This window comes from Rhinolophus hipposideros (assembly GCF_964194185.1).
Source record: "Rhinolophus hipposideros genome assembly, chromosome: X".
NCBI classification, from domain to species: Eukaryota; Metazoa; Chordata; class Mammalia; order Chiroptera; family Rhinolophidae; genus Rhinolophus; species Rhinolophus hipposideros.
Window position 1 is genome coordinate 33,932,363 of NC_138046.1, and position 25,725 is coordinate 33,958,087.

General features: G+C 37.5%; 1 protein-coding gene across 6 annotated transcripts in view; it reads right to left on the bottom strand.

The window, feature by feature from the left end:
• Positions 1-25,725, bottom strand: part of GRIA3 (glutamate ionotropic receptor AMPA type subunit 3) — a 652,505-nt gene that overhangs the window by 184,321 nt on the left and 442,459 nt on the right. For all 6 annotated transcript variants that reach the window (XR_013992917.1, XM_081042112.1, XM_081042113.1 and 3 more), the window contains one exon: positions 15,370-15,746. Coding sequence is in view for 5 of the 6 variants with exons in the window: in XM_081042112.1 (XP_080898238.1) it covers positions 15,370-15,746 (377 nt within the window). In the remaining variant the exon portion in view is untranslated. The remainder of the gene's footprint in view (positions 1-15,369; positions 15,747-25,725) is intronic.

Below are 25,725 nucleotides of genomic sequence, written 5' to 3' on the forward strand. Positions count from 1 at the left end.
TTCTACAAAACACTGCAAGAGCATCTAATATCTGTCCTACTCAAATTCTTCCAAAAATTTGAAGAAGAGACAATACTCCCTAACACATTTTATGAGGCCAACATTACCTTGCTACCAAAACCTGGTAAGCATAATACCAAAAAAAAAAAAAAAAAAAAAAATCACAGACCAACATCTCTGATGAATACAGATGCAAAAATCCTAAACAAAATTCTAGCAAATCGAATGCAACAATACATTAAAAAGGTTATTCACGACCAAGTGGAGTTCATCTCAGGGACACAAGAATGGTTCAACATCCGCAAATCCATCAATGTGATACATCACATAAACAAAATAAAGGACAAAATCATGTGATTATATCAATTGATGCAGAAAAATCATTTGACAAGATACACCATCCATTTATGATTAAAACACTTAATAAGGGCCTGCCCAGTGGCTCAGGTGGTTGGAGCATCATGCTCCTAACGCCAAAGGCCTCAGGTTAAATTTCCACATGTGCCTCTACAGCTAAGCTTGTGAACAACAGCTCTCCCTGAAGCTGGGCTGCAGTGAGCAGCAGCAGATTGGTGCAGGCTGCTGTGTGCTGCCTTGGGTTGCTGTGTGATGCAGTGGGCTACCGTGTGCTGCCATGTGTGGCCGGTGGCCATCATGAGTAGCCGGCAGCTAGCCTGACTATCCATCAGTCGTTGTGAGCCGCCGGCAGCCGGTTAGAGCTGGTGTGAGTGTCAGACAGACAACTGGCAACTGACTGCCTCAGCCGGGGGGGGGGGGGGAGCGCAAAACTCATAATACCAGCATGGGCCAGGGAGCTGTGTCCTACACAACTAGACTGAGATACAACGGCTTGAACTGGATTGGCATGGGGGTGGAGGAAGAAAGGGGGAAAATGGTTAAAATAATAAATTTAATGTTATGTATTTTTAAAAAATCACTCAATGATATAAGTATAGAAGGAAAATACCTTAACATAATAAAGTCCATAAATGACAAACACTCAGCTAATATCATAATTAACAGTGAAAAACTGAAGCCCTTTGCTCTACGTTCAGGAACCCGACAGGTCTGTCCTTTATCACCTCTGCTTTTCAACATAGTGTTGGAAGTCCTTGCCAGAGCGATAAGCAAAAGAAAGAAGTAAAAGGCATTCAAATTGGGAATGAAGAAGTTAAATAGTCACTCTTTGCAGACCACATGATGCTATATATGGAAACCCTAAAGTCTCCACCAAAAAGCTATTAGAAACAATCAACAAATACAGTAAAGTTTCCAGCTACAAAATCAACATATGGAAGTCCATTGCATTCCTATATACTAGCAATGAAATCCGAGGGTAAAATAATAAAACACAATTCCTTTTGCAATTGCAACAAAAATAATTATATACCTAGGGATACGCTTAACCAAGGATGTGAAGGAGTATATGCTGAAAAGTATAAGACATTTTTGAAAGAAATTGAGGAAGACACAAAGAAATGGAAAGACAGTCTGTGCTCATGGATTGGAAGAATCAACATAGTTAAAATGGCCACATTACCCAAAGCAATATACAGATTTAATGCAATCCCCATCAGAATCCCAATGACATTTTTAAACGAAATAGAACAAAAAAAATCATTAGATTTGTATGGAACCACGAAAGACCCCATATAGCCAAAAGAGTCCTAAGAAAAAAAATACTGCTGGAAGTATCACACTCCCTGACTTCAGCTTGTTGTACATCGCAACAATAATTAAAACAGTATGGTAGTGGTGGAAAAACAGACATACAGACCAATGGAATAGAATTGAAAGCCCCAAAATAAAATCACATAAGTATGGACAGATAGTTCTTGACAAAGGAGCCAAAAATATATAATAAAGACAGTCTCTTCAATAAATGCTTCTGGGAGAATTGGAAAGCCACATGGGAAAGAATGTAACTAGACTGCCATTTGTCACTGTGCACCAAAATTCACTCAAACTGGATCAAAGACGTAAACATGAGACCTAAGACAATAAACTGCAAAGAAGAAAACTTAGGTACTAATCTGATGGTCTTTAGGTTCAAAGAGCATTTTATGAATTTGATTTCCAAGGCAAGGGAAGTAAAAGCTAAAATAAATGAATGGGACTGTATCAAACTAAAAAGCTTCTCGGCAGCAAAAAACCCCAAAAACAAACACAAAAACAAAAACAAACCATCGATAATATAAAGAGGGAACCAACTGAATGGGAGAAGATATTTGCAAACAACACCTCTGATGAGGGGATAATATTCAAAATATATAAGTAATTCATATAACTCAACAAGAAAAAATGAAGAATCCAATTTAAAAATCCGCTGATGACCTGAATAGACATTTCTCCAAAGAGGACATACGGATGGCCAGTAGGCAGATGAAAAGATCCACATCATTACTAATCATCAGGGAAATGCAGAGGACATGTGTCCTGTTTGGGAGACCACCTCAGGGAAGCTGTGGATGCCTGGTCATGGCATTGTACACCAGAGGCTGGACATTAATGAATGCCAACTATAATTTTATGTGTATAATGTGATGGCTCAGTGTGAGGTCGGGGTGGTGGTGGATGGGGGGAGGGGGGTTCACGGTGTGAGGGATGTAAAAATAAAATAAAAAAAAAAACTAAAAAAAAAAACCACAATGAGATATCGCCTCACATCAGTTAGAACGGCTATCATCAACAAGACCAACAATAACAAGTGTTGGAGAGGTTTTGGAGAAAAAGGAACTCTCATGCACTTCATGCACTGTTAATGGGAATGCAGATTGGTGCAGATGCTATGGAAGGCAGTTTGGAGGTTCCCCCCAAAATTAAGAATAGAATTACCATATGACGCAACAATGCCTCTGCTGTGTATTTACCCCCAAAATTTGAGAACATGTATTGATAGAGACATATGTGCACCAATGTTCATTGCAGTTTTATTTGCAGTGGCCAAGACATGGAAACAACCAAAGTGTCCTTCAATAGGTGACTGGATAAAGAATATGTGGCATATACGAGGTTAACAATTAAGTTCGCGAACTCATCCTAGAAAAAGTGCTATATACCTCATTTCTGAATATTACTACAGTCACCTTCAAAGTATTCCCCTTGGGAAGCTATGCACTGACTCCAGTGCTTAGTCCACCCTTGAAAGCAATTTTGGAATTCTTTACTGGAATAGGTATCAGAGCTGTTGGTGGTATTACCCTTGATGTCCTTAATGTTATCAAAATGTCCTCCTTTCAATATTTCCTTTATCTTTGGGGAACGGAAGAAGTCAGTGGGGCCAGGTAAGGTGAGTTATTTGTTTACTGGCTAAAAACTCCTCACAGACAGTGCCATGTGAGCTGGTCTATTGTCGTGGTGCAAGAGCTGTGAATTGTTTGTGAAAAGTTCAGATTGCTTTCATCTAACTTTTTCATGCAGCCTTTTCAGAACTTCCAAATAGTAAACTTGGTTAATTATTTGTCCAGTTAATACAAATTCACAATGAATCCCTCTGATATAAAAAATGTTTAGCAACATCTTTGCAACAAGTTCACAAACATAGTTGTCCAACCTCGTATACACAATGGAATACTATTCTGTCATCAGAAAAGATGAAATAGTGCCATTTGCGACAACATGGATGGATCTTGAGATTATTATGCTAAGTGAAATAAGTCACACAGAAAGAGTTGATTTCACTGATATGTGGGATATAAAACTGAAAGCAACATAGGAACAAGACAAACAAGGAAACAAAAACTCATAGACACAGACAATAGTTTAGTGGTAACCAGAGGATAAGGGGGGAAGAGGGTGGTAGATGAGGGTAAACAGGGTGAAATATATAGTGATGGCAGGAAAACTGACTCTGGGTGGTGAACACTCAATGTGATATATAGATGATGTTTTACAGAATTGTATACTTGAAATCTATGTAAATTTACTAACCATTGTCACCCCAATAAACTTTCATTTAAAAAAAATAAGTATAATGCCCACTCTTTGGCAGTGTTATGAGTATTATACACATGATAATGCGGGTAAAAAGCTTGTACATGGTGGGAGCTCAGTGCAGGTTGTTGTTTCTCTGCCCTCAGTAAATGGGTGCAGTTGGGTTTATTTATGCTTGACGTTTCCTCCTGCTATAATTTTTGATAATTCTGCTTTAAAATGGTGTCTTGTAATCTCTTGAATTGCTCTATTTTTTAGAAAAGTCAGAGTATACCACGCATGCTCACGTTCCACATTTTGTCATTAGAAAAGAAATAAAGTATATTGTTGGTGTTTGCAGTCAAGGCAACCATCAATCTTAGAGTGCAAATATGTTGTCTTCAGCAATTTCTAAGTCTGTTAATAGAGAAGCACATTTTGGTGAGGTTTGCTCTTATATAATTGAGCACAAATATAAGACCAATAGAGCTCTGAAGACAAGGAGAAATGTTTCCTTCTTATTGGTATATATGCAAAAATGTATAACATTTTATCAAGAGGCTTAAAGATATAATTGTTTTTGAAAGACCCAAAAGATAGTATTGGAGAAGGGACCATCCATATGGTAGAAAATTTAGAGCTCATAAAGGCAATAATTTATTACTCAAAAGTACAATGAAGATAATACTTGTTACTGTAGAGCAGTATTATTCCATACGCTGTGTGCCCCATTGAGTTGCAACCAACAATTAAAAGAAAAAGAAGAAAATAAGGAACAGAATAGAAACTATCAAAGTATATGGCACACTGTAAGGGTAATGTCTGGTAAAACTTTTGTTATATACATATATGTGTACTGAATCACGTTGGACAGTTTCTTACTGAGGGCCCTGGTAAAAAATTTGAAAGCCATTGCTCTGTATGACAGTATCTAGGGCAGTATAATAAAATCTGTATCTTGAAAAAAAGCATTTGGCATATTTCAGTGCCACACAAGAGCTGCAGCTTAAAATGTGCTACAAAAAACAAAAAACCAAAAACCTGTACAGCTTGTCATTTTAAGATTATCATCTTTAATTTATGACTTAACCAAACAATATGCATAAATACTTTTAAAAACAAGTGGCTTTTTAAGAGTCCTGTTTAAGTAGGCAGAGTAGTATGCAGCACTCCAGTGGGGATATAAAAAATTTAGTTTTGAAATGACACTCACAGAAACCAATAAAATCTCCAGCCTTACCGACTCTTTTTAGCATTGTCTCAACATGGATTACCAGTCATGTTAAAAATCTTTCAATTGTGGTCTCATTCAGAAACCCTAGTCTTTTGAAGTGAACATTTAAAAAACAGGAAAAGAAACTGGTAAAATAAATGAACTCCCAAATGATATCACAAAACGACACACATTCTAAGTACAAATGGAACAGAGAGTGAAATAATTTGGAGAATCTAACCAAGCAGATTGAGGGTGGCAAAAAAAGTATGACTTAGAAAAATGGGGCTTGTTCTACATGTTTTGCTAAAAAGCTGCTGAAGATGGTTACCAGTGAGTCAAACTGCAAAACTTCATTTTAAATGTTCTGTGATCCAAGTGGATAATCTCAAAATGAAATATACTTTAGAAACATGTCAGTGACCTTCTTTTTTTACATTAGTTCCAGGTGTACAAATCAATATAATACACATTTACACCCCTCACAAAGTGATAACCCCCCCAAAACTACTACCCCTCTGACATCATATATAGCTGTTACAAAACCATCGACTATATTCCCTATGCTATACTACACATCCTGTGATTATATGACCATATATATATATGACCACATATGTATATATATAGTCAAAAAATGTATTCACATTTTAAGAAAGAAAAAAACTGTATTAAAATTGTAATACAATGAATGACGCTAGCATTCATTTGATTAACGCCATCTTTTGAGCAAATTTCATACTACACATTGCTACCCTAATTCAAGTTAAAAAAGTAATACATAAATAACATCCCTTAAAATGGCTACATTTTTTGGATATATACTGTCATTATATATATATGACATATATGTATATATAAAAAATGACAGTTGACATTCGTGAAAATCCCTCTCTGTTTGTATAATTGATTCTGGTCAGTATCTGGATACATGTTCAATTTTGCCTAACCTACAAATTTTTACTTTAGAAAAAAAGTTTTCTGATTATAAAGATGTTATGTTTGCTTCCAATATTTTATGATTATGAATTCACCACCATTTTTGTTTAGGTGAGTTAACACTTAAATTAAGTGGTTGAGATCCAAGACATTCACATTCAATATTTTTAAAAGCTTCAGTGAGATAAAATTTGCATACCATAATTTCATCATTTTAAGTGTACAATTAATAATCTTAGTAAATTTAGAGTTGTAGAATCACCACCACAATCGTTTTTGAACATTTAGCCTCCCAAAAGTTCCCTCATGCCCATTTGTAATTAACCTGACAGGGCTGGGACTAGGGTGAGGCAAGTGAGGTGTTTGCCCCACACACAAAATTTAAGGGGGGAGCCAAAATCTTACCAATCAAGATAAATAGAATGTTATTTATTTTAAATTTACTATTTTTTGAGCTTCTTCTTTAAAATATTAGTTTATACAAAACAACACAGTGATAGTTGGCTTTCTCAGTCTCACTTATTTCACTTAGCATAGTACCCTCCCATATTGTTTCAAAAGGTAAGATTTCATTCTTTTTTATGGCAGAGTAATACTCCACTGTATATATGTACCACAATTTCTTCATCCAATCATTTATTGATAGGCATTTTGGTTGTTTCCACATCTTGGCTACTGTAGTCATTGAATGTAAAGTACAGTATAGGGAATATAGTCTAATGTATTGTAACATTTATGTATGGTGTCAGATGGGTAGTAGACTTGTGGTTATCACTTTGTGAGGTGTCTAATCACTACGTTGTTTTGTACAGCTGAAGCTAATGATAAAAAATGTTAAATATAACAACATAGTGATTAGACATTTATATACCTCACAAAGTGATAACCACAATAAGTCTATTACCCATCTGACACAGTACAAAATTATTACAAATATTACTGACTATATTCCTATGCTGTATTATATATCCCCATGACTATTTTTTAAAAATTATACTTGACATTCAACGTTGTTTTAGTTTCAGGTATACAGCATAGTGGTTAGACATTTACATAGTTTATTAAGTGATCCCCCTGATAAGTCTAGTACCAATCTGACACCATACATAGTTTTTACAATATTATTGACTATATTCCCCATAGTGCTCTTTACATACCCATGACTTTTGTAACTACCAATTTGTAATTCTTCATCCCTTCACCTTTCTGACCCAGGCTCTAACCCCATCAGTTTCTTCTCTGTATCTATGCAATGTTGAAAAAAATCAAAATTAATGCCAAAAATCCACAATGAACAATCAAAATTTTAAATAAAACTGGATCCAACTCTTGTATTTGCTCTACTCAGCCTCGCTTGACTCGCCCTAATCCTGGTCCTGATTAGGCCCTTTCTGCTCCCTCCAAGTACCTGGAAACCATTAATGTACTTCCTGTCTCTAAGGAGTTGCCTGTTTTGAACAAATGGAATAATACGATATGGGATAATCAGTAAATGGAATTCAACAAGTGGATTCCAATAGTGTGGTCTCTTGTGTCTGGCTTCTTTTATTTAGTACATAATGTTTTCAAAGTTGATCCATGTTGTACCATGTATCAGTGATCTGTTCTTTTTAATTGCTGAGTAGTATTCCATTGTATGTATATGCTACATTTTCATTATCCATTCACTTGTTGACGGACATTGGGTTGTTTCCACTTTTCAGCTCTCATAAATAAAGCTCTTATGAACATCTGTGTATAAGTCTTTATGTGGATATGTTTTCTTTTCTCTTAGTGAGTAAGTAAGAGTAGAATTGCAGTGTCATATTTTTTTTTAACTTATTGGGGTGACAATTGTTAGTAAAATTACATAGATTTCAGGTGTAAAATTCCGTATTACATCATCTATAAATCCCACTGTGTGTTCACCACCCAGAGTCAGTTCTCCTTCCATCACCATATATTTGATCCCCCTTACCCTCATCTCCATCTCTCCACCCTCCTTACCCTCTGGTAACAACTAAACTAACGTCTGTGTCTATGAATTTTTGTTTCTCATTTGTTTGTCTTGTTCTTTTGTTGTTTTTGGTTTATATACCACATATCAGTGAAATCATAGGGTTATCTGCTTTTTCTGTCTGACTTATTTCGCTTAGAATTATACTCTCAAGATCCATTCATGTTGTCACAAATGTTCTTATATCATCTTATCTTACTGCCTAATAGTATTCCATTGTGTATATATACCACAACTTCTTTATCCATTCATCTATCGAAGGACGTTTTGGTTGTTTCCATGTCTTGGCCACCGTAAACAAAGCTGCAATGAACATTGGAGCACACGTGTCTTTATGTATAAATATTTTCAAATTTTTTGGGTAGATACCCAGGAGAGGGATTGCTGGGTCATATGGTAATTCAATTCTTAATTTTTTTAGGACCCTCAGCATTGCCTTCCATAACGGCTGCACCAGTCTGCATTCCCACCAACAATGTATGAGGGTTCCTTTTTCTCCACAGCCTTTCCAACACTTGTTACTATTTGTCTTGTTGATGATAGCCATTCTGACTGGGGTGAGGTGATATCTCATTGTGGTTTTTATTTGCATTTCTCTAATAATTAGTGATGTTGAGCATTTTTTCATATGTCTATTTGCCATTTGTATATCCTCCTTGGAAAAATGTCTCTTCAGGTCCTCTGCCCATTTTTCAATTGGGTTGTTTGTTTTTTTGTTGTTGAGTTTCATGAGTTCCTTGTATATTTTGGATATTAGCCCCTTATCAGAGGCACTGTTTGCAAAAATCTTCTCCCATTCAGTCGGTTACCTCTTTATTTCTCAATGGTTTCTTTTGCTGTGCAGAAGCTTTTAAGTTTCATATAGTCCCATTCGTTTATTTTAGTTTTTACTTCCATTGCCTTTGCAGTCAAATTCATAAAATGCTCTTTGAACCCAAGGTCCATAGTTTAGTACTTATGTTTTCTTCTATGCAGTTTATTGTGTCAGATCTTATGCTTAAGTCTTTGATCCATTTTGAATTAATTTTGCTACATGGTGACAGATAGCAGTCCAGTTTCATTCTTTTGTGTGTGGCTATCCAATTGTCCCAGCACCATTTATTGAAGAGGCTGTCTTTCCTCCACTGTATGTTTTTAGCTTCTTCGTCAAAAATTATCTGTCCATATTTATGTGGTTTTACTTCTGGATTCTCTATTCCATTGGACTATGTGTCTGTTTTTCTGCCCATACCATGCTGTTTTGATTACTGTAGCCCTGTAGTACAAGCTAAAGTCAGGGAGTGTGATAACTCTAGCATTGTTCTTTTTTCTTAAGATTGCTTTGGCTATGAGGGATTTTTCGTGGTTTCAAACAAATCTGATGATTTTTTGTTCTATTTCTTTGAAAAATTGGGATTTTGATGGGGTTGCATTAAATCTGTATATTGCTTTTGGTAATTTGGCCATTTTAACTATGTTGATTCTTCCAATCCATGAGCACGGAATGTCTTTCCATTTCTTTGTGTCTTCTTCAATTTCTTTCAAAAATGTCTTACAGGTTTCCGCATATAGGTCCTTCACATCCTTGGTTAAGTTTATTCCTGGGTAGTTTATTCTTTTTGCTGCAATTGAAAAGGGAATTGTTTTTTGTATTTCTTTTTGTGAGATTTCATTGTTAGTGTATAGGAATGCAATGGACTTTGGTATGTCGATTTTGTATCCAGCCACTTTACTGTATTCGTTCATTGTTTCTAAGATCTTTTTGGTGGAGTCTTTAGGGTTTTCTATATATAGCATCATGTCATCTGCAGAGTGATAATTTAACTTCTTCATTCCCAATTTGGATGCCTTTTATTTCTTTCTCTTGCCTGACTCCTCTGGCAAGTATTTCCAACACTATGTTGAAAAACAGAGGTGTAGGGGACAACCCTGTCTGTTCCTGAATGTAGAAGAAAGGGCTTCAGTTTTTGACCATTAATTATGAGATTAGCTGAGGGCTTGTCATATGTGGCCTTTATTATGTTAAGGTATTCTCGTTCTATACATATTTTATTAAGTGTTTTAATCATAAATGGACGTTGTATCTTGTCAAATGCTTTTTCTGCATCAATTGATATAATCATATGATTTTTGTCCTTTATTTTGTTTATGTAATGTATCACATTGATGGATTTGTGGATATTGAAACATCATTCTTCCTTGGGGATGCACCTCACTTGGTCGTGATGAATAACCTTTTTAATGCATTGTTGTATTCAATTTGCTAGAATTTTGTTTAGGTTTTTTGCATCTGTATTCATCAGAGATATTGGTCTGTAGTTTTCTTTTTCTGTGTTGTCCTTACCAGGTTTTGGTATCAGGGTAATGTTGGCCTCATAAAATGAGTTAGGGAGTATTGTCTCTTCTTCAATTTTTTGGAAGAGTTTGAGCTGGTTTGGTATTAGATCCACTTTGAAAGTTTGGTAGAATTCACTAGTGAAGCCATCTGGTCCCAGACTTTTGCTTTGGGAAGGTTTTTAATGACTGATTCAATTTTGTTACTGGTGATCGTCCTGTTTAGATTTTCCAGTTCTTCATGATCCAGCCTTGGAAGGCTATATGTTTCTAAGAGCTTGTCCATTTTTTCTAGGTTATTGAATTTGGTGGCATATAGTCCTTCATAGTATTCTTGCATGATCCTTTTTATTTCTGTGGTGTCCATGATAACTTCCCCTTTTTCATTTCTGATTTTGTTAATTAGTGTGTTCTCTCTTTTTATCTTAGTGAGTCTAGCCAAGGCTTTGCCGATTTTGTTAATCTTTTCAAAGCACCAGCTCTTTGTCACATTAATTTTTTCTATTGTATTTTTGTTTTCTATTTCATTTACTTCTGCTCTGATTTTTGTTATTTCCTTTCTTCTGCTAACCTTGGGTTTCACTTGTTCTTCTTTTTCTAGTTCTTTAAGGTGTAACATGAGGTTATTTATTTGGGATTTTTCTTGTTTCTTGAGATAGGTCTGTAATGATATAAATTTCCCTCTTAAAGCTGCTTTAGCTGCATCTGATAAATTTTTGTAGGATGTATTTTCATTGTCATTTGTTCCTATGTTTCTTTTGATCTCTCCTCTAAATTCTTTTTTGACCCAGTCGTTCTTTAAATGTACGTCATTTAATCCCCATGTATTTGTTTTTTTCTGCTTTCTTTTCATAGTTGATATCCAATTTCAAAGCCTTGTGATCAGAGAATATTCTTGGTATGATTTTTCAATCTTTTTAAATTTGCTGAGTCTGATTTTATGTCCCAATATATGATCTAACCTTGAGAATGTTACATGTACACTGGAAAAAAAGGTATATTCTGATGCTTTAGGATGAAGTGCTATATATTGTCAATGGTGTCCATTTCATCTAATGTGTCATTTAGGGCTGCTATTTTATTATTTATGTTTTGTTTGTATGATCTATCCATAGCTGTCAATGATGCATTTAAGTCCCCTAGTATAATTGTGTTTTGGTCAATTTCTCCCTTTAGTTCTGTTTGTAGTTGCTTGGTATATTTCGGTGCTCCCTGATTGGGGTATAAATATTGATGACTGTTTTGTCTTCTTGTTGTATAGTCCCCTTTACCATGATGAAATGCCCATCTTTGTCTCTTGTTATCTTTTTCACTTTGAAGTCTATTTCATCTGATATCATTATGGCTACAGCTGATTTTCTCTGGGTACCATTTGCTTGGAGTGTCAATTTCACCCCTTTCACTTTGAGTCTATGCTTGTCCTTGTAGCTGAGATGTGTCTTTTGGAGACAGCATATGTTTGGCTTTAGTTTTTTGATCCAATCTGCTACTCTGTGCCTTTTTATTGGTGATTTCAGTCCATTTACATTTAGGGTGATTTTTGATTCGTGTGGATTTCCTGTCATTCTATCTTTAGTTTTCTGGTAAGGCTGTGTCTCCATTGTTTCTTTGCCTTTTCGTTGTTGTCTAATATGTCTGTGTGGTGGTATTCTATGATGTTTCCCTCTGTTTCTTGTTTTGTTACCGTATATATTTCATTTCTGGATTTTATTTGAGTGGTTACCCTTAAGTTTATGTAATAGAATGTTTCATATTTAGAGTATTCCATTTTCTTCAGCACGCTTACTTTCTCCATTCCCATATTCCTGTTCATGCTTTTACTCTCCCCCTTATTATGTTGCCACAAATTGTCCCTCTTGTCGTGGTCGTATAGCCTCCTTTAGTATTTCTTGTAGTGCAGGTCGTGTATTAGAAACTTCCCTCAGCTTCTGTATGTCTGGAAAGGTCTTTATTCTTATTTGATATCTAATGGAAATCATTGCTGGATATATTATTCTTGGCTCATAATTTCTCTCTTTCTATAGTTTGAATATGTGGTTCCACTCCCTCCTGGCTTGTAGTGCTTCTGCTGAAAAATCTGATGATAATCTAATGGGCTTTCCTTTGTAGGTTACTGTCTTCTTTTCCCTGGCTGTTTGAGGATTCTTTCTTTGTCGTTGATTTTAGGCAGCTTCAATACAATGTGCCTTGGGGAAGGCCTGTTTGGATTGAGGTAATTTGGTGTTCTATTTGCTTTTTGGATACGAGGATCCAGGTCTGTCCACAAGTTTGGGAAGTTCTCATTGAGAATTTGTTTGGATATATTCTCTGTTCCCTGCTCTCTTTCTTCTTCTTCTGGTATGCCCATTATTCTTATATTGCTCTTTCTGATAGTGTCAGAAAGTTCTTGTAGAGTTCTTTCATTTCTTTTAAGTCTCAAGTCTCTTTCCTCTTCCATCTGAGTAATTTCCAGGTTTCTATCTTTGACGTCACTGATTCTTTCCTCCATCTGGTCAACTCTACTACCTAAGCTGGTTATTGCATTTTTAATTTCTTCTATTGAGTTGTTACTCTCCAGAAATTCCATTTGGTTCTTTTTTAAAATTTCAATCTCTTTCATAAAATGCTCATGTTGTTCTTTGATTGCATTTCTGAGTTCATTTCATTGCCTTTCTGTGTTTTCTTGCATCTCGTTGAGTTTTTTCAGAACTGCAATCTTGAATTTTCTGTCATTTAAGTCACATATTTCCATTTCTTTAAATTTGTTTTCTGGAGACTTTTCACTTTTTTTCTGAGCTGTTTTGTTGCCTTGGTTATTCATGGCAATTACTGATTTATTATTTGTCTTCCTATACATCTACAGGAGTGATTTCTGCAACAGGTTGATTGGAAGAAGTCTTTCTTTTGTTTTCCAATACTTGTTGGTAGAATGTTTTATTTTCTCTCCGACTGCAGACTTTTTTTTTTTCTTCTGACACAGTAGTGCTATGTTTTCTCTGCACTATTCCAGCTTCTCACACCATGGGGGGATTTCCTGAAAAACGGGCTTCTCCTCTGTTAAAAGTTTGCCTGGGTCATAGGGCGTCACCTCCCTGTGGGGATGTGGAGAGCTTTTGAAGTTCCAAAGCTCTTTCTGCACCAGATTCAGAGCTATTATGTTTCAGCAGTTCTGTTTACTCCTGCATGGATCCACTCAGATAGTTGGGGCCAGGGGCGGGGTGATTTGTGAGAGGTGGCCCAGAGCAATGGTGGCGACCACCACCATAGCCCGTCCTGCTTCCACAGCTCACTCCCCTTTGCCCGAACTTATTGGGCTTCAAATCTGTGTCTGTGGTCCACAGTTCTCAGAACAGCAAATTTTCTGTTCTTTTGATCTGAGACTGCTACTGTTCCACTTCTAGCACCGGGTAGGTGGGGCAGGGCGAGCTCTGCGAGGATAGGGAGGGAGCGGCTAGTCTCAGTGCCTAAGGCTTCCGTTCTCTGCTCGGCAGTGAGGGCTTAAACAACCATTTTCAGCCTTTTTCCCTCAGTCTTTTCTCTGAGTACTCTGCCGTGAGCGTTGGGTTCAGCCGTATTATGTGCTGCCCCCTCAGCCGTAAGCGGAGCCCTAGCTGTCAGCGTTCTTCCCTCTCCCGCAGCTGCGGTAGTTCTGGGATGCAGCGAGCTCGGACCACTGAGCTAGGTCTGCATCCTATTCCCACGCGTCTGCGTCTCCACACTTCTCCCTTCCTTCCTCCCCGGCTCGCGTGATTCTCCCACCTTTAGGTGAATTCAGTAGTGGGCCTCTTCGTCTTGCCTGTCTGCTGTGCAGGGAGTCCTTTGTGGAGTTATTGTTGTTCGATTAGTTGTAAATTCCGGGGGAGCTTTACAGAGGCTCACCTCACGCAGCCATTTTGATGACCCATCGCTGTGTGTTATTTTAAGTTATGTCTAACTACAAGAAACTGCCAAATCACTTTCCAATTTGGCTGTAGCATTTTGCATTTACACTATAAATGGATAAGAGCTACATTCATTCCATATCCTTGCCACCACTGGGAATTATCTGTCTTTTTTATAGCCATTCTAGAAGATGTGTAGAGGTATCTCACTGTTATTTTAATTTTCATTTCCTTAATGACCAATGACGTTGAGCATCTTTACATATGGTCATTATCCATTTGTATATTTTCTTTGAGGAAATGTCTATTCAAATCCTTTGTTCATTTTAAAAATGGGTTGTTTGTCTCCTTTTCATTTAATTTCAAGAGATCTTTACATATTCTGGATATAAGTCCTTTATCAGATGTATGATTTGCTAATATTTTCTCCCGGTCTGTGGCTTGTCTTTTCATTTTCTTAATGATGTCTCTTGAAATGCAAAAGTTTTGAAATTTGATGAAGTCCACTTCACAATTTTTTAAATGGATTGTACTTTTTGTGTTCTGAAACTCTTTGTCTAATCCAAGGTCATATAGATTAACTTCTATATTTTCTTTTAGAAGTTTTATAGTTTTATTTATAAAACTGGACAAGATACTACAATGGATAGTTCTAGGCAATTTGACAGCAAAATGAAAAAGGAAGGACACTGAAAGGGGAAGGTAGGAAGGTTTTAAAAAAGAGTTGTCTCGTCTTTCAAATTTTTTCTAGATTCAGTCTCTGGACAAATGAGAAAATGTTTTAACACAATTTATGAGGAAACTATGCCTGTTCTATCTGATAAAGATTTAGAGTTATCTTTATCTGGATAATATTAATATTAGCTGGTAATGTTGCCTTTATCCAGAGTTCAAATATTTGCTGTAATATGTATAAATATACAACACCATAGAAATGCATGGAAGACACTAAAGCAGCACCAATGACACACTCACTTCATGGACATAAGGGAAAAAAATGGCTTGATGATAATTTGTCATTGGATGGAATGTTAAATGAAAGGAATCTGGACCTGAGATGGCTAAATATCAGATGTACATGAATGGATCATGGTCATAAAATGGAAGGTGGCATTGGGTATGACATGGAAACAAACCTTGGAGAAATATCACATCCTTGCTGCATAAAGGCACCCAAGGAAAACCAAAGACTGTTAAATATTCCAAATTCATTTGGAGGATCAGGAGGGCTTTGTGGGTCACGAGGTTCTTCATTGTTGTCTTCCAAGTGCCATTCATACGGGCTGAATCTGCTGACCAGGAAAAGAACCACACTGACTCCAATGTAAGCGAAGACGATGCACATCCAGATTTCATAAGCCAAGGGATCCAGAAATGAGAATACTCCTGGTTTTGATTTCTGTGGCTTCTTTATCATGATGGAGATACCCAGGCTCATAAATGGCTTTGAGAAATCTATGACTTCTTCACGGACCAGCGTTATAGTGAGTGGAGCAACAGCTATATCAGCCCTCTGGAAAAAAAAAGAAAATTATAGTTTTCATGTTTAGAGACAGTAGTCCCATCAGTCATTTCCCACTTAATATACCTCTTTGGTGGAAATATAAAGTCTTACATCACCACAACCAATTGATTTATATGTGCTTTGGTTAGAAAAGTAGTAGCATTCAATGGTTTTAAAAATGATTTAACCTGACGATAAGTTAAGGAAAGAACACTGGCTGGCCTTTCGTCCTCTGAGACATAATGGCTTAGGGGAAATGACTCAATTTTTTTCCTAGATTTTTTTGTTACCTTGCAACTCAACTAGTACTCTTTTGTAACATATCAGTGTTTAACTCCTGTTTTCTTATTTTAATTTTCATACTCTTACATCTTATCTCCCTCATTTGACTGGAAATTCTTGTGGGGCAAGCATAATATTCCACATTTCTTGTATGTGCCTCCCTCCCCACCATGAGGTGTAACAGAGAACTGCGGAAGTCAGTTTAATACTTGAGCGTTTGCAATTATCCTTGAATTATTTTTTGAGAGTATGACTATTAAAACATAGGTTCTTTGAAAGCAGGGACTCAATCTTCTTTTCTTTACATCTATCACTGCAACAAATCCTAACTAAAGAAACAGTAGGTGCCTAAAAAGTAAGTTGTTGATTATTGAATATGATATATGCAAACATGTAAGAATTCTGTATGGGCAATAACAAGGGTAAAGCAGTTATTGGAATACATATTATGTAGTAAGCCATCATTTCTAGTGATAAATATCAGTGTACCACTCACATGTACTGAATCAATAAAATAAATGTGTCAATTGTGCACTGCATAATTAGCTCCAGCGAAGTCAGGAAATGTTTTTATATTCATCCCATGAAAATAGGCACTAGGAATTTCTGCACTTATTTATTTTGTCTTCCACAATTGTTCTTTTATGACAGTAGTAGATTTTAATCTGGAGCCAGACCTTAAAAAGCATACCTAGAAAAATGCTCCTGATCAAGGAAAGGCTTTTGGATAGGATGTTAGATATGAAGTGAAAAAACACTTTTACAGATCATTTTTTTCTTTTAAATAGTTATGCTTCAATATCTCTATCAGTGGGGAGAAGTGGAGGGGAGAATGATGAAGTCTGAGATGGAATATGTTTTCAAAGAAATGATGTTTTACTACCTTGAATTACATATGGTGTCTCAAACTGGTTAAGAAACACTGCTTAGGAAACGCGCCCCCACTCCATGGCAGAGCCCAGGCCGGTCGGCGACAACTGCACGAATCCCAGGACGGAGCGCAGACTCGTGGAAGGTTTGCTTTGGGGTGCGCTAGTTGGGCAAGCGGGGGAGGAGCAAGGAGGGCAAGAGGAAACGCGCCACGCTCTCCCCACCCCCCACGGTACAGCCGCGGCCCTGCAGCGTGCCCACAGCAGCAGCGGCAGGCAGCACCCTGGACTCTAGAATCCCACGGGAGCCCAGGGTGCAGCGGAAAGCACAGGGTCCAGGAGGTGGGCTCTTTCCCTGCGTCCCACAGCTGATCGCTCCCGCCGCGGTGGGCAGCTCGTGGGCCCTAGGGCAGACAAAGAACTCAGACGCCACATCTGGGCCCCTTGCCCCACTTTTCGAATCCTCCCCCTGCCCTTCCAGAGACTTAAACTGACCCCTGAACTGAGGAGTAGTGTCAGATTACAAAGGGGCGTCTGTGCTCAGGAGCTGGGAAGATTGGCAGCCAGTTCTGACCTTCGGAAGAGGCTGGGAGGAGGGGATTTTCGCTGGAGGAGGAGAAAGGAGACTCCCACACCCCCACCCATTAGTTTTTCAAGCCTGAGGGAGGAGTGTGACGTGGCTGGCCTGGGAGAGAGAAGACCCCTCCATCCCCAGCCCCCACCCTCTCTGGCTGGCCTGGGGCGGGGCAAAGGCAACTGCGGAAGCACTCCATGAGTTCAGCAATAAGCGGCAGATGCAGCTCCCGGCTTTCAGCAGCTTAGAGATCTCCCGCCCGCCCCCTCACACACACCCACGGAAGGAGGGCCCTAAGACTCAGGAGTACTGGGCACAGGGCTGGTGGAGCTGCTCTCACGGTGCATTTGTGCAGGAAAGGACAGAAACTGCATGGTCTCTCTGAAAACTGTCATCCAGACCCCTCAGCCCCTCGCATTTAAATCTACACTCCCAAATTCACTCTGGGCACCAGGTGACGAGTGCTGCCTGCGCAATAGGCAGGGAACTCTTTGGCACAGCGGAGGACAACCTGGAGATTACTTGCTGGGCTTAAGCCAAGACTGGTGCTACTTTCTGTTTTGCTTTGCTTGGTGTTCTTTTTTTTTCTGCTCGTTGTGATTTACTTTGTTCTGCCTTATTTCTTTGATATCTTTGCCTATGTTGAGTGGGGATTGTCAGTTGTATTTTACATGTGAATGTACTTGATTTATTTTCTTTGTTGTTGTTGCTGTTGTACTTGGTAACCTGATTTGTGCTGAAACTGCCCTAACAGGGCCCAGCTTAAGAGGCACAGGATTCAACATATCCAGAAGCCAACTCAGGACCAAACCAGAGTACTACTGGATTTGACCTACAAGTCACACAACCAGAGAGAATTCTCTGAAGGCACAAGAGCCCATAGAGGCCAAACCACATTTAAGTGGCCAACCCTCACCCAGCAGAACACCCTGCGGTGGGCAGAGCCAAGTTTCACAACTAGATGGCCTAGGAGTTAAACCCACCTACTCAGAAGCAAAAAGCAATTAAAGTTCTTCTTGAACAGGACAATATACTAAACACACAAACCACGTGTGGAGCACATGCAGAGGAGAAGAACGAAGTACTCCGAATCAATTATAAAGGACACATACTACATAAGATAACCCAGCAAGAACTAAGAGCTCTAGGGGATCTTCCTAATACATCAAAGCAAACACAGAGAGTCAGTCATAATGGGGAGACAAAGAAACATGTCCCAAATAAAAGAACAGAAGAAACCTCCACAACTGGAACCAAATGAAGCAGAGGTAACCAACCTGTCAGAGACAGAGTTCAGAACACTGGTGATAAGAATGTTTAAGGAGCTTAGAGAAGACATAAAGAAGGATATAGAAATCATAAAGAACAACCAGTTAGAACTAAAAAAGGATGTAGAAATCTTAACGAACAACCAGCTAGAACTAAAGAACACAATTACCGAAATTAAGAACTCACTTGCAGGAATGACCAGCAGGTTAGATGAAGCAGAGGATCGAATCAGCGACTTAGAAGACAAGTTAGCAGAGATCACTCAAACTGAACAACAGAAAGAAAAAAAGAATGAAAAACAATGAAGATGGGTTAAGAGACCTCTGGGATAACATCAAGCGCAACAACATGCGCATCATAGGAATACCAGAAGGTTAAGAGAGGAAGCAAGGGATTGAGAACATATTTGAGGTAATAATGTCCGAAAACTTCCCTAACCTGATGAAGGTTACCAACATACAAGCCCAGGAAGTGCAGAGAGTTCCAACCAGGATAAACCCAAACAGGCCCACACCAAGACACATTATAGTTAAAATGGCAAAGCTTAAAGACAAAGAGAGAATCTTAAAAGCAGCAAGAGAAAGGCAGAAGGTTATGTACAAGGGAACTCCCATAAGGCTATCAAATGATTTTTCTACAGAAGCATTGAAAGCCAGGAGGGAGTGGCTGGAGATACTCAAAGTGATGGAACACAAAGGTCTACCACCTAGATTGCTTTATCCAGCAAGGCTATCATTTAAAGTTGATGGAGAGATAAAGAGCTTCCCAGAAAAGAACAAACTGAAAGAATTTATTACAACCAAGCCAGCATTGCAAGAAATACTAAAAGGACTTCTGTAAATAGAAGAAAGATGAAAACAATTTACTACAAATTTAAAAATGGCAATAACTATGTACCTATCAATAATCACTTTAAATGTGAACGGATTAAATGCTTCGATCAAGAGACATAGGGTGGCTGAGTGGATAAGGAAGCAAGACCCTTGTATATGCTGTATACAAGAGACTCACCTCAGATCAAAAGACACACAGAGGCTGAAAGTGAAAGGTTGGAGTAAGATATTTCATGCAAATGGAAGCGAGAAAAAAGCTGGAGTTGCAATACTTATATCTGACAAAATAGACTTTAAAATGAAGAACATATTAAAAGACAAAGATGGGCACTATATAATAATAAAGGGGTCAACCCGACAAGAGGACATAACCCTAGTAAACATCTATGCACCTAACTAGGCACACCTAAATATATAAAACAGGTACTGATGGACATAAAGACCATCAGTCTTTATCAACAGCAACACTATCATAGTAGGGGACTTCAACACACCTCTGACAACAAGGGACAGGTCCTCCAGACAGAAAATCAATATGGAAACAACAGCCTTAAATGATACTTTGGACCACTTGGATTTAATCGATATTTTCAGTGCATTTCACCCCAATGCTGCAGAATACACGTTCTTCTCAAGTGCACATGGAACATTTTCCAAGATAGATCATATGTTAGGACACAAAAGAAGCCTTGATAAATTTAAGAAAATTGAAATCATACCAATTGTCTTCTCTGACCACAGTGCTATGAAATTAGAAATGAACTACAGGGAAAAAAAACCAGGAAGACACACCAATTTATGGAGGCTGAATAAAATGTTACTAAATAATGAATGGGTCAAGCAGCAGATCAAAGAAGAAATCAAAAGATATCTCGAGACAAATGAGAATGAGAACACGACGTCCCAAAATCTATGGGATGCTGAGAAAGCAGTCCTAAGAGGGAAGCTCATAGCACTGCAGGCCTACCTAAAGAAACAAGAAACATCACTAATTGACAGTTGATCTTCACACTTAAGGGATCTGGAAAAAAGAACAGCAAAATAAGCCCAAAGGCAGCACAAGGAAGGAGATAATAAGGATCAGAGCAGAAATCAATGAAATAGAAACCAGAAAAACAGTACAAAAGATCAATGATTCCAAGAGTTGGTTCTTAGAAAAGATAAACAAAAATGACAAACCTTTAGCCAGACTCATTAAAAAAAGGAGAGAGAGGACCCAAATTAATAAAATCAGAAATGAAAGAGGAGAAGTGACAACAGACACCACAGAAATACAAAAAAATTTAAGAAATTACTATGAGCAACTATATGCCAACAGATTTGACAATCTGGAAGAAATGGACAATTTTCTAGAGGCGCACAACCTTCCAAGGCTAACTCAAGAAGAAACAGAAAGCCTGAACAGTCTGATTACCACCAGGGAAATTGAATCAGTAATCAATAATCTCCCAACAAACAAAAGCCCTGGACCAGATGGCTTTACAGGTGAATTTTTCAAAACGTTCAAAAAAGAATTATCACCTATTCTCCTCAAGCTCTTCCAAAAAATCCAAAAGGAAGGAAGACTCCCAAACACTTTTTACAAAGCCACTATCACCCTGATCCCAAAAGCAGACAAAGGCACCACAAAAAAAGAAAACTACAGGCGGATATCTCTAATGAACATAGATGCAAAAATTCTCAACAAAATATTAGCGAACAGAATTCAGCAATGCATTAAAAAGATCATACACCATGATCAAGTGAGATTCATCTCTGGTATGCAGGGGTGGTTCAACATCCGCAAATCAATTAATGTGATACACCACATTAACAAAATGAAAAATAAAAATCACATGATCATATCAATAGATGCAGAAAAAGCATTTGATAAAATACAGCAACCTTTTATGATAAAAACCCTTAAGAAAGTGGGAATAGAGGGATCATATCTTAACATAATAAAGGCCATATATGACCAACCCACAGCTAACATCATACTCAATGGGGAAAAGCTAAAACCATTCCCCCTAAGATCAGGAACAAGACAAGGTTGCCCACTTTCTCCACTTCTATTCAACATAGTACTGGAAGTTCTAGCCACAGCAATCAGACAAGAGAAAGAAATAAAAGGCATCCAAATTGGTAAGGAGGAAGTAAAATTATCATTATATGCAGATGATATGATACTATATATAGAGAACCCTAAAGACTCCACCAAGAAACTATTAGAACTGATAGATGAATTTAGTAAAGTAGCAGGATATAAAATTAATATTCGGAAATCAGTTGCATTTGTATATACCAATGATAAAATAGCAGAAGGAGAAATTAATAAAAACAATTCCATTTACAATTGCTCCAAAGACTATAAAATATCTGGGAATAAATCTAACCAAAGATGTAAAGGATCTGTACTCAGAAAATTATACAACACTGAAGAAAGAAATGAAAGAAGACATAAATAGATGGAAACACATACCATGCTCATGGATAGGAAGAATTAATATAGTTAAAATGTCCATACTGCCTAAGGCAATATACATATTCAACGCAATTCCTATCAAACTACCAACGACGTTTTTCACAGAAATAGAACATATAATCCTAAAATTTATATGGGACCATAAAAGACCCCGGATAGCCTCAGCAATCTTGAGAAATAAGAACAAAGTGGGAGGTATAACGATACCTGATTTCAAACTATACTACAAGGCTACAGTAATCAAAACAACATGGTACTGGCATAAAAATAGATACATAGATCAATGGAACAGAATAGAGAGTCCAGATGTAAATCCATGCCTATATGCCCATCTAATCTACGACAATGGAAGCAAGAATGTACGATGGGGTAAAGACAGTCTGTTCAATAAGTGGTGTTGGGAAATCCAGGTGTTTCTAATGCTTGTTGTAATTTTAAAACCATTGATTGATCTTGTTCACTTAAAATGAAACAGGTAATTCTGCTTATTGGCAAATAAAAATGAAACAAAAAACCCATTCTTTCCACCTTCTTTTGATCCTGCTACCCTCTTAACCATATGACAGCTCTCCTTATCACCATTGATCTTCTTGAAAAATACACCTTTACTAACACCACTTTGTTCTCATAAACCTGTGATCAAACTTCCATCCCCTCCAATTTACTGAATTTGTTTCTTGAACTATATACATGGTTAACAAATTCAAAGACCTTCCCTCAGACCTCAACTGCTCATGTGACACCAATGGCCTTTTGCACTATACAGGCATACCTCGCAGGTATTGTACGTTCAGTTCTAGACTGCTGAAATAAAGTGAGTATTGTAATAAAGCAAGTCATAATCTTTTTGCTGCTGGAGTGTCTTGTTTTTGATTTGTAGAAAAAAATGCAACATCAGTGACACAGAATAAAGTGGAGTGCAACAAAACGAGCACTCTATATACCCTCTTCCAGTGGCTCTCTGATACTGAAGATGATGGGTCCTCCTACTTCTCTATATGTACCTTCTCTAGCTTTTCTTCCTAGTTCTGCTTTCTCAATGAAAGTGTAACTGCATCTCCACAGTCTATTCATGGGGCCCAGTTTAGGAGATATGAAATGTGATCAAAAACTACAGTGAAGGTTTAAATAAAATGTATTACAGTAAAAAAACATATTGCCATTAATCCCCCTCAAAATACACCCCCTTGCTTGAAACACACTTATCCATTCTTTCCACTTTCTGAAGCAGTTCTTGAAGTCCTCTTTTGTGAGTGTCTTTAGTTGCTCTGTAGTGGCTGCCTCGATGTCCTGAATCGATTCAAAATGAATACCTTTCACGGTCATTTTAACTTTGGAGTAGAGCCAGAAGTCACACAGTGCTAGATTCAGTGAATAAGGTGGATGAGGACACAGCGTAATGTTTTTATTTGACAGAAATTGTCATATACCAGAAGTGATGAGTAACACAGAACATTGTTATGATGGAGGATAAGTAAAGACACTCATGAAAGAGGACTTCCAGAACTGCTTCAGAAAGTGGCAAGAAGAATGGGATAAGTGTGTTCAAAGTAAGGGGGAGTATTTTGAGGGGTATTAATGGCAGTGTGTCTTTTACTGTAATATTTTTTTAAACTTAAACGTTCACCATATCTTTTGATCATACCTCATAATCATTGAAAACTTGTGGGATAAGTAAGATACTTTTAAGGTTCTGTTTTTCACTTTCTTCCTTCAGTATTATTATCTATGGCTTCACCTCTTTCCTCATTGCAGTTAACTCCTAAATCACTAGTTCTACATTTCTAACTGGAAGGGAGCCAAAGACAAATTTTATCTATTTTACCCTGTTGCTTGGGGCCAGAGCTGGTCCTAGAAACAAAAGCTACTGAGAACAATGGAATTGGCCAGAATGCTAGTGTTTTTTGTTTTGTTTTGTTTGTTTGTTTGTTTGTTTTTTTGCAGAGAGAGAGAGTCTGAATCAGTTAGAATGAGCCTTCTCAGGCCAAGAGAAATCACAGATGAAGCCACCTTCTGTCCTGGCCAACATATTTCCTCGTCTTGCTTCGAGTGTGCTAATGCCCCACTAGTATCATTTTCAATTGATCTCATTTGAATTTAATTACTTAATTTAACTGGTTTTTGATGTTTAAGTCTAAATCATTGACAGTTCTAAGAGAAATTGTCATTTCTTTGTTTCGGAAAGAAGATGTAAGGGGAATTTGAAAAATCACTTTGGATTGAATTTAGGAGAATTAAATTCTTTCTTGAACAGGTAAAGAAAGGAGTTTGAGAGAATCTTGACACCCTCTAAAAGAAAAAAAAAAACACAACTCAGTAACTAAAACACCCACCAGATGATAAGCACAGATAAGTATTAACAAGAGATGGAAATACAGACAAAGTGGGACTTCTCCTCTAGCACCAGGAACAGGCAACAAAAGAACAGATTCCCAAAGGAAGCCCTTACTAGTATGAACAAGACAAGGATTTTTTTTGTGTGTGTTTTTACACAAGACAACAGGAAAAAACTGCCCCCTCAAGCAGTTACCTATTTCCTCAGCCTGTCTTTTCTACTTTTTCTGAATTGTTCCTTTACAAGGACCTTTCTCTGCTTTTTTTTTTCTTTTTTTCATGAAAGTTTATTGAGGTGATAATTGTTAATAAAGTTAGATTTCAGGTGTACAGTTCTGTAATACATCATCTATATATCACAGTATGTGTTCACCACGCAGAGTCAGTTCTCCTTCCATCACCATATATTTGATCATTTTTACTCTCATCTACCGTCCCACGTTCCCTTTACTCTCTGGTAACCACTAAATTATTGTCTGTCTAAGACTTCATTTCCTCATTTGTTTGTCTTGTTTCTGTGTTGTTTTCAGTTTTATATACCACATATTAGTGAAATCATATGGTTCTTGACCTTTTCTGTCTGATTTATTTTGCTCAGCATAACAATCTCCAGATCCATTCATGTTGTCCCAAATGGTACTATTTCATCTTTTTTTTATGGCAGAATAGTATCCCACTGTGTTTATATAGCACATCTTCTTTATCCAATCATCTATCGAAGGTCACTTTTGTTGTTTCCCTGTCTTGGCCACCGTAAATAAATCTGCAACGAATAGAAGAGCACATATATCTTTACGGATCAATGTTTTCAGATTTTTTGGGTACTCAGGAGAGGGATTGCTGGGTCATACAGTAATTCTATTGATTTTTTTTTGAGGAACATCCACATTGCCTTCCATAGCGGCTTCACCAATCTGCATTCCCACCAACAGAGCATAAGAATTCCTCTTCCTCCACAGCCTCTGCAACACTTGTTATTATTTCTCTTGTTGATGATAGCCATTCTAACTGATGGGAGGTAATATCTCACTGTGGTTTTTATTTGCACTTCTCTGATGATTAGTGATGTTGAATATTTTTTCATATGTTTATTGGCCATTTATATGTCTTCTTTGGAGGAATGTTTATTCAGATCCTCTGTCCATATTTTATTTTTTTATTTTTTATTTTTTTATTTTTTTAATTTTTTTATTAATTTTTTTATTAGTTTCAGGTGTACAAGACAAGGTAATACTTAGACGCCCACCATCTACATCCCTCACACTGTGAACCCCCCTCCCCCCACCCACCATCCCTCCGACTTCACACCCAGCCATCACATCACACACATAAAATTATAGTTGGCATTCATTAATGTTTAGCC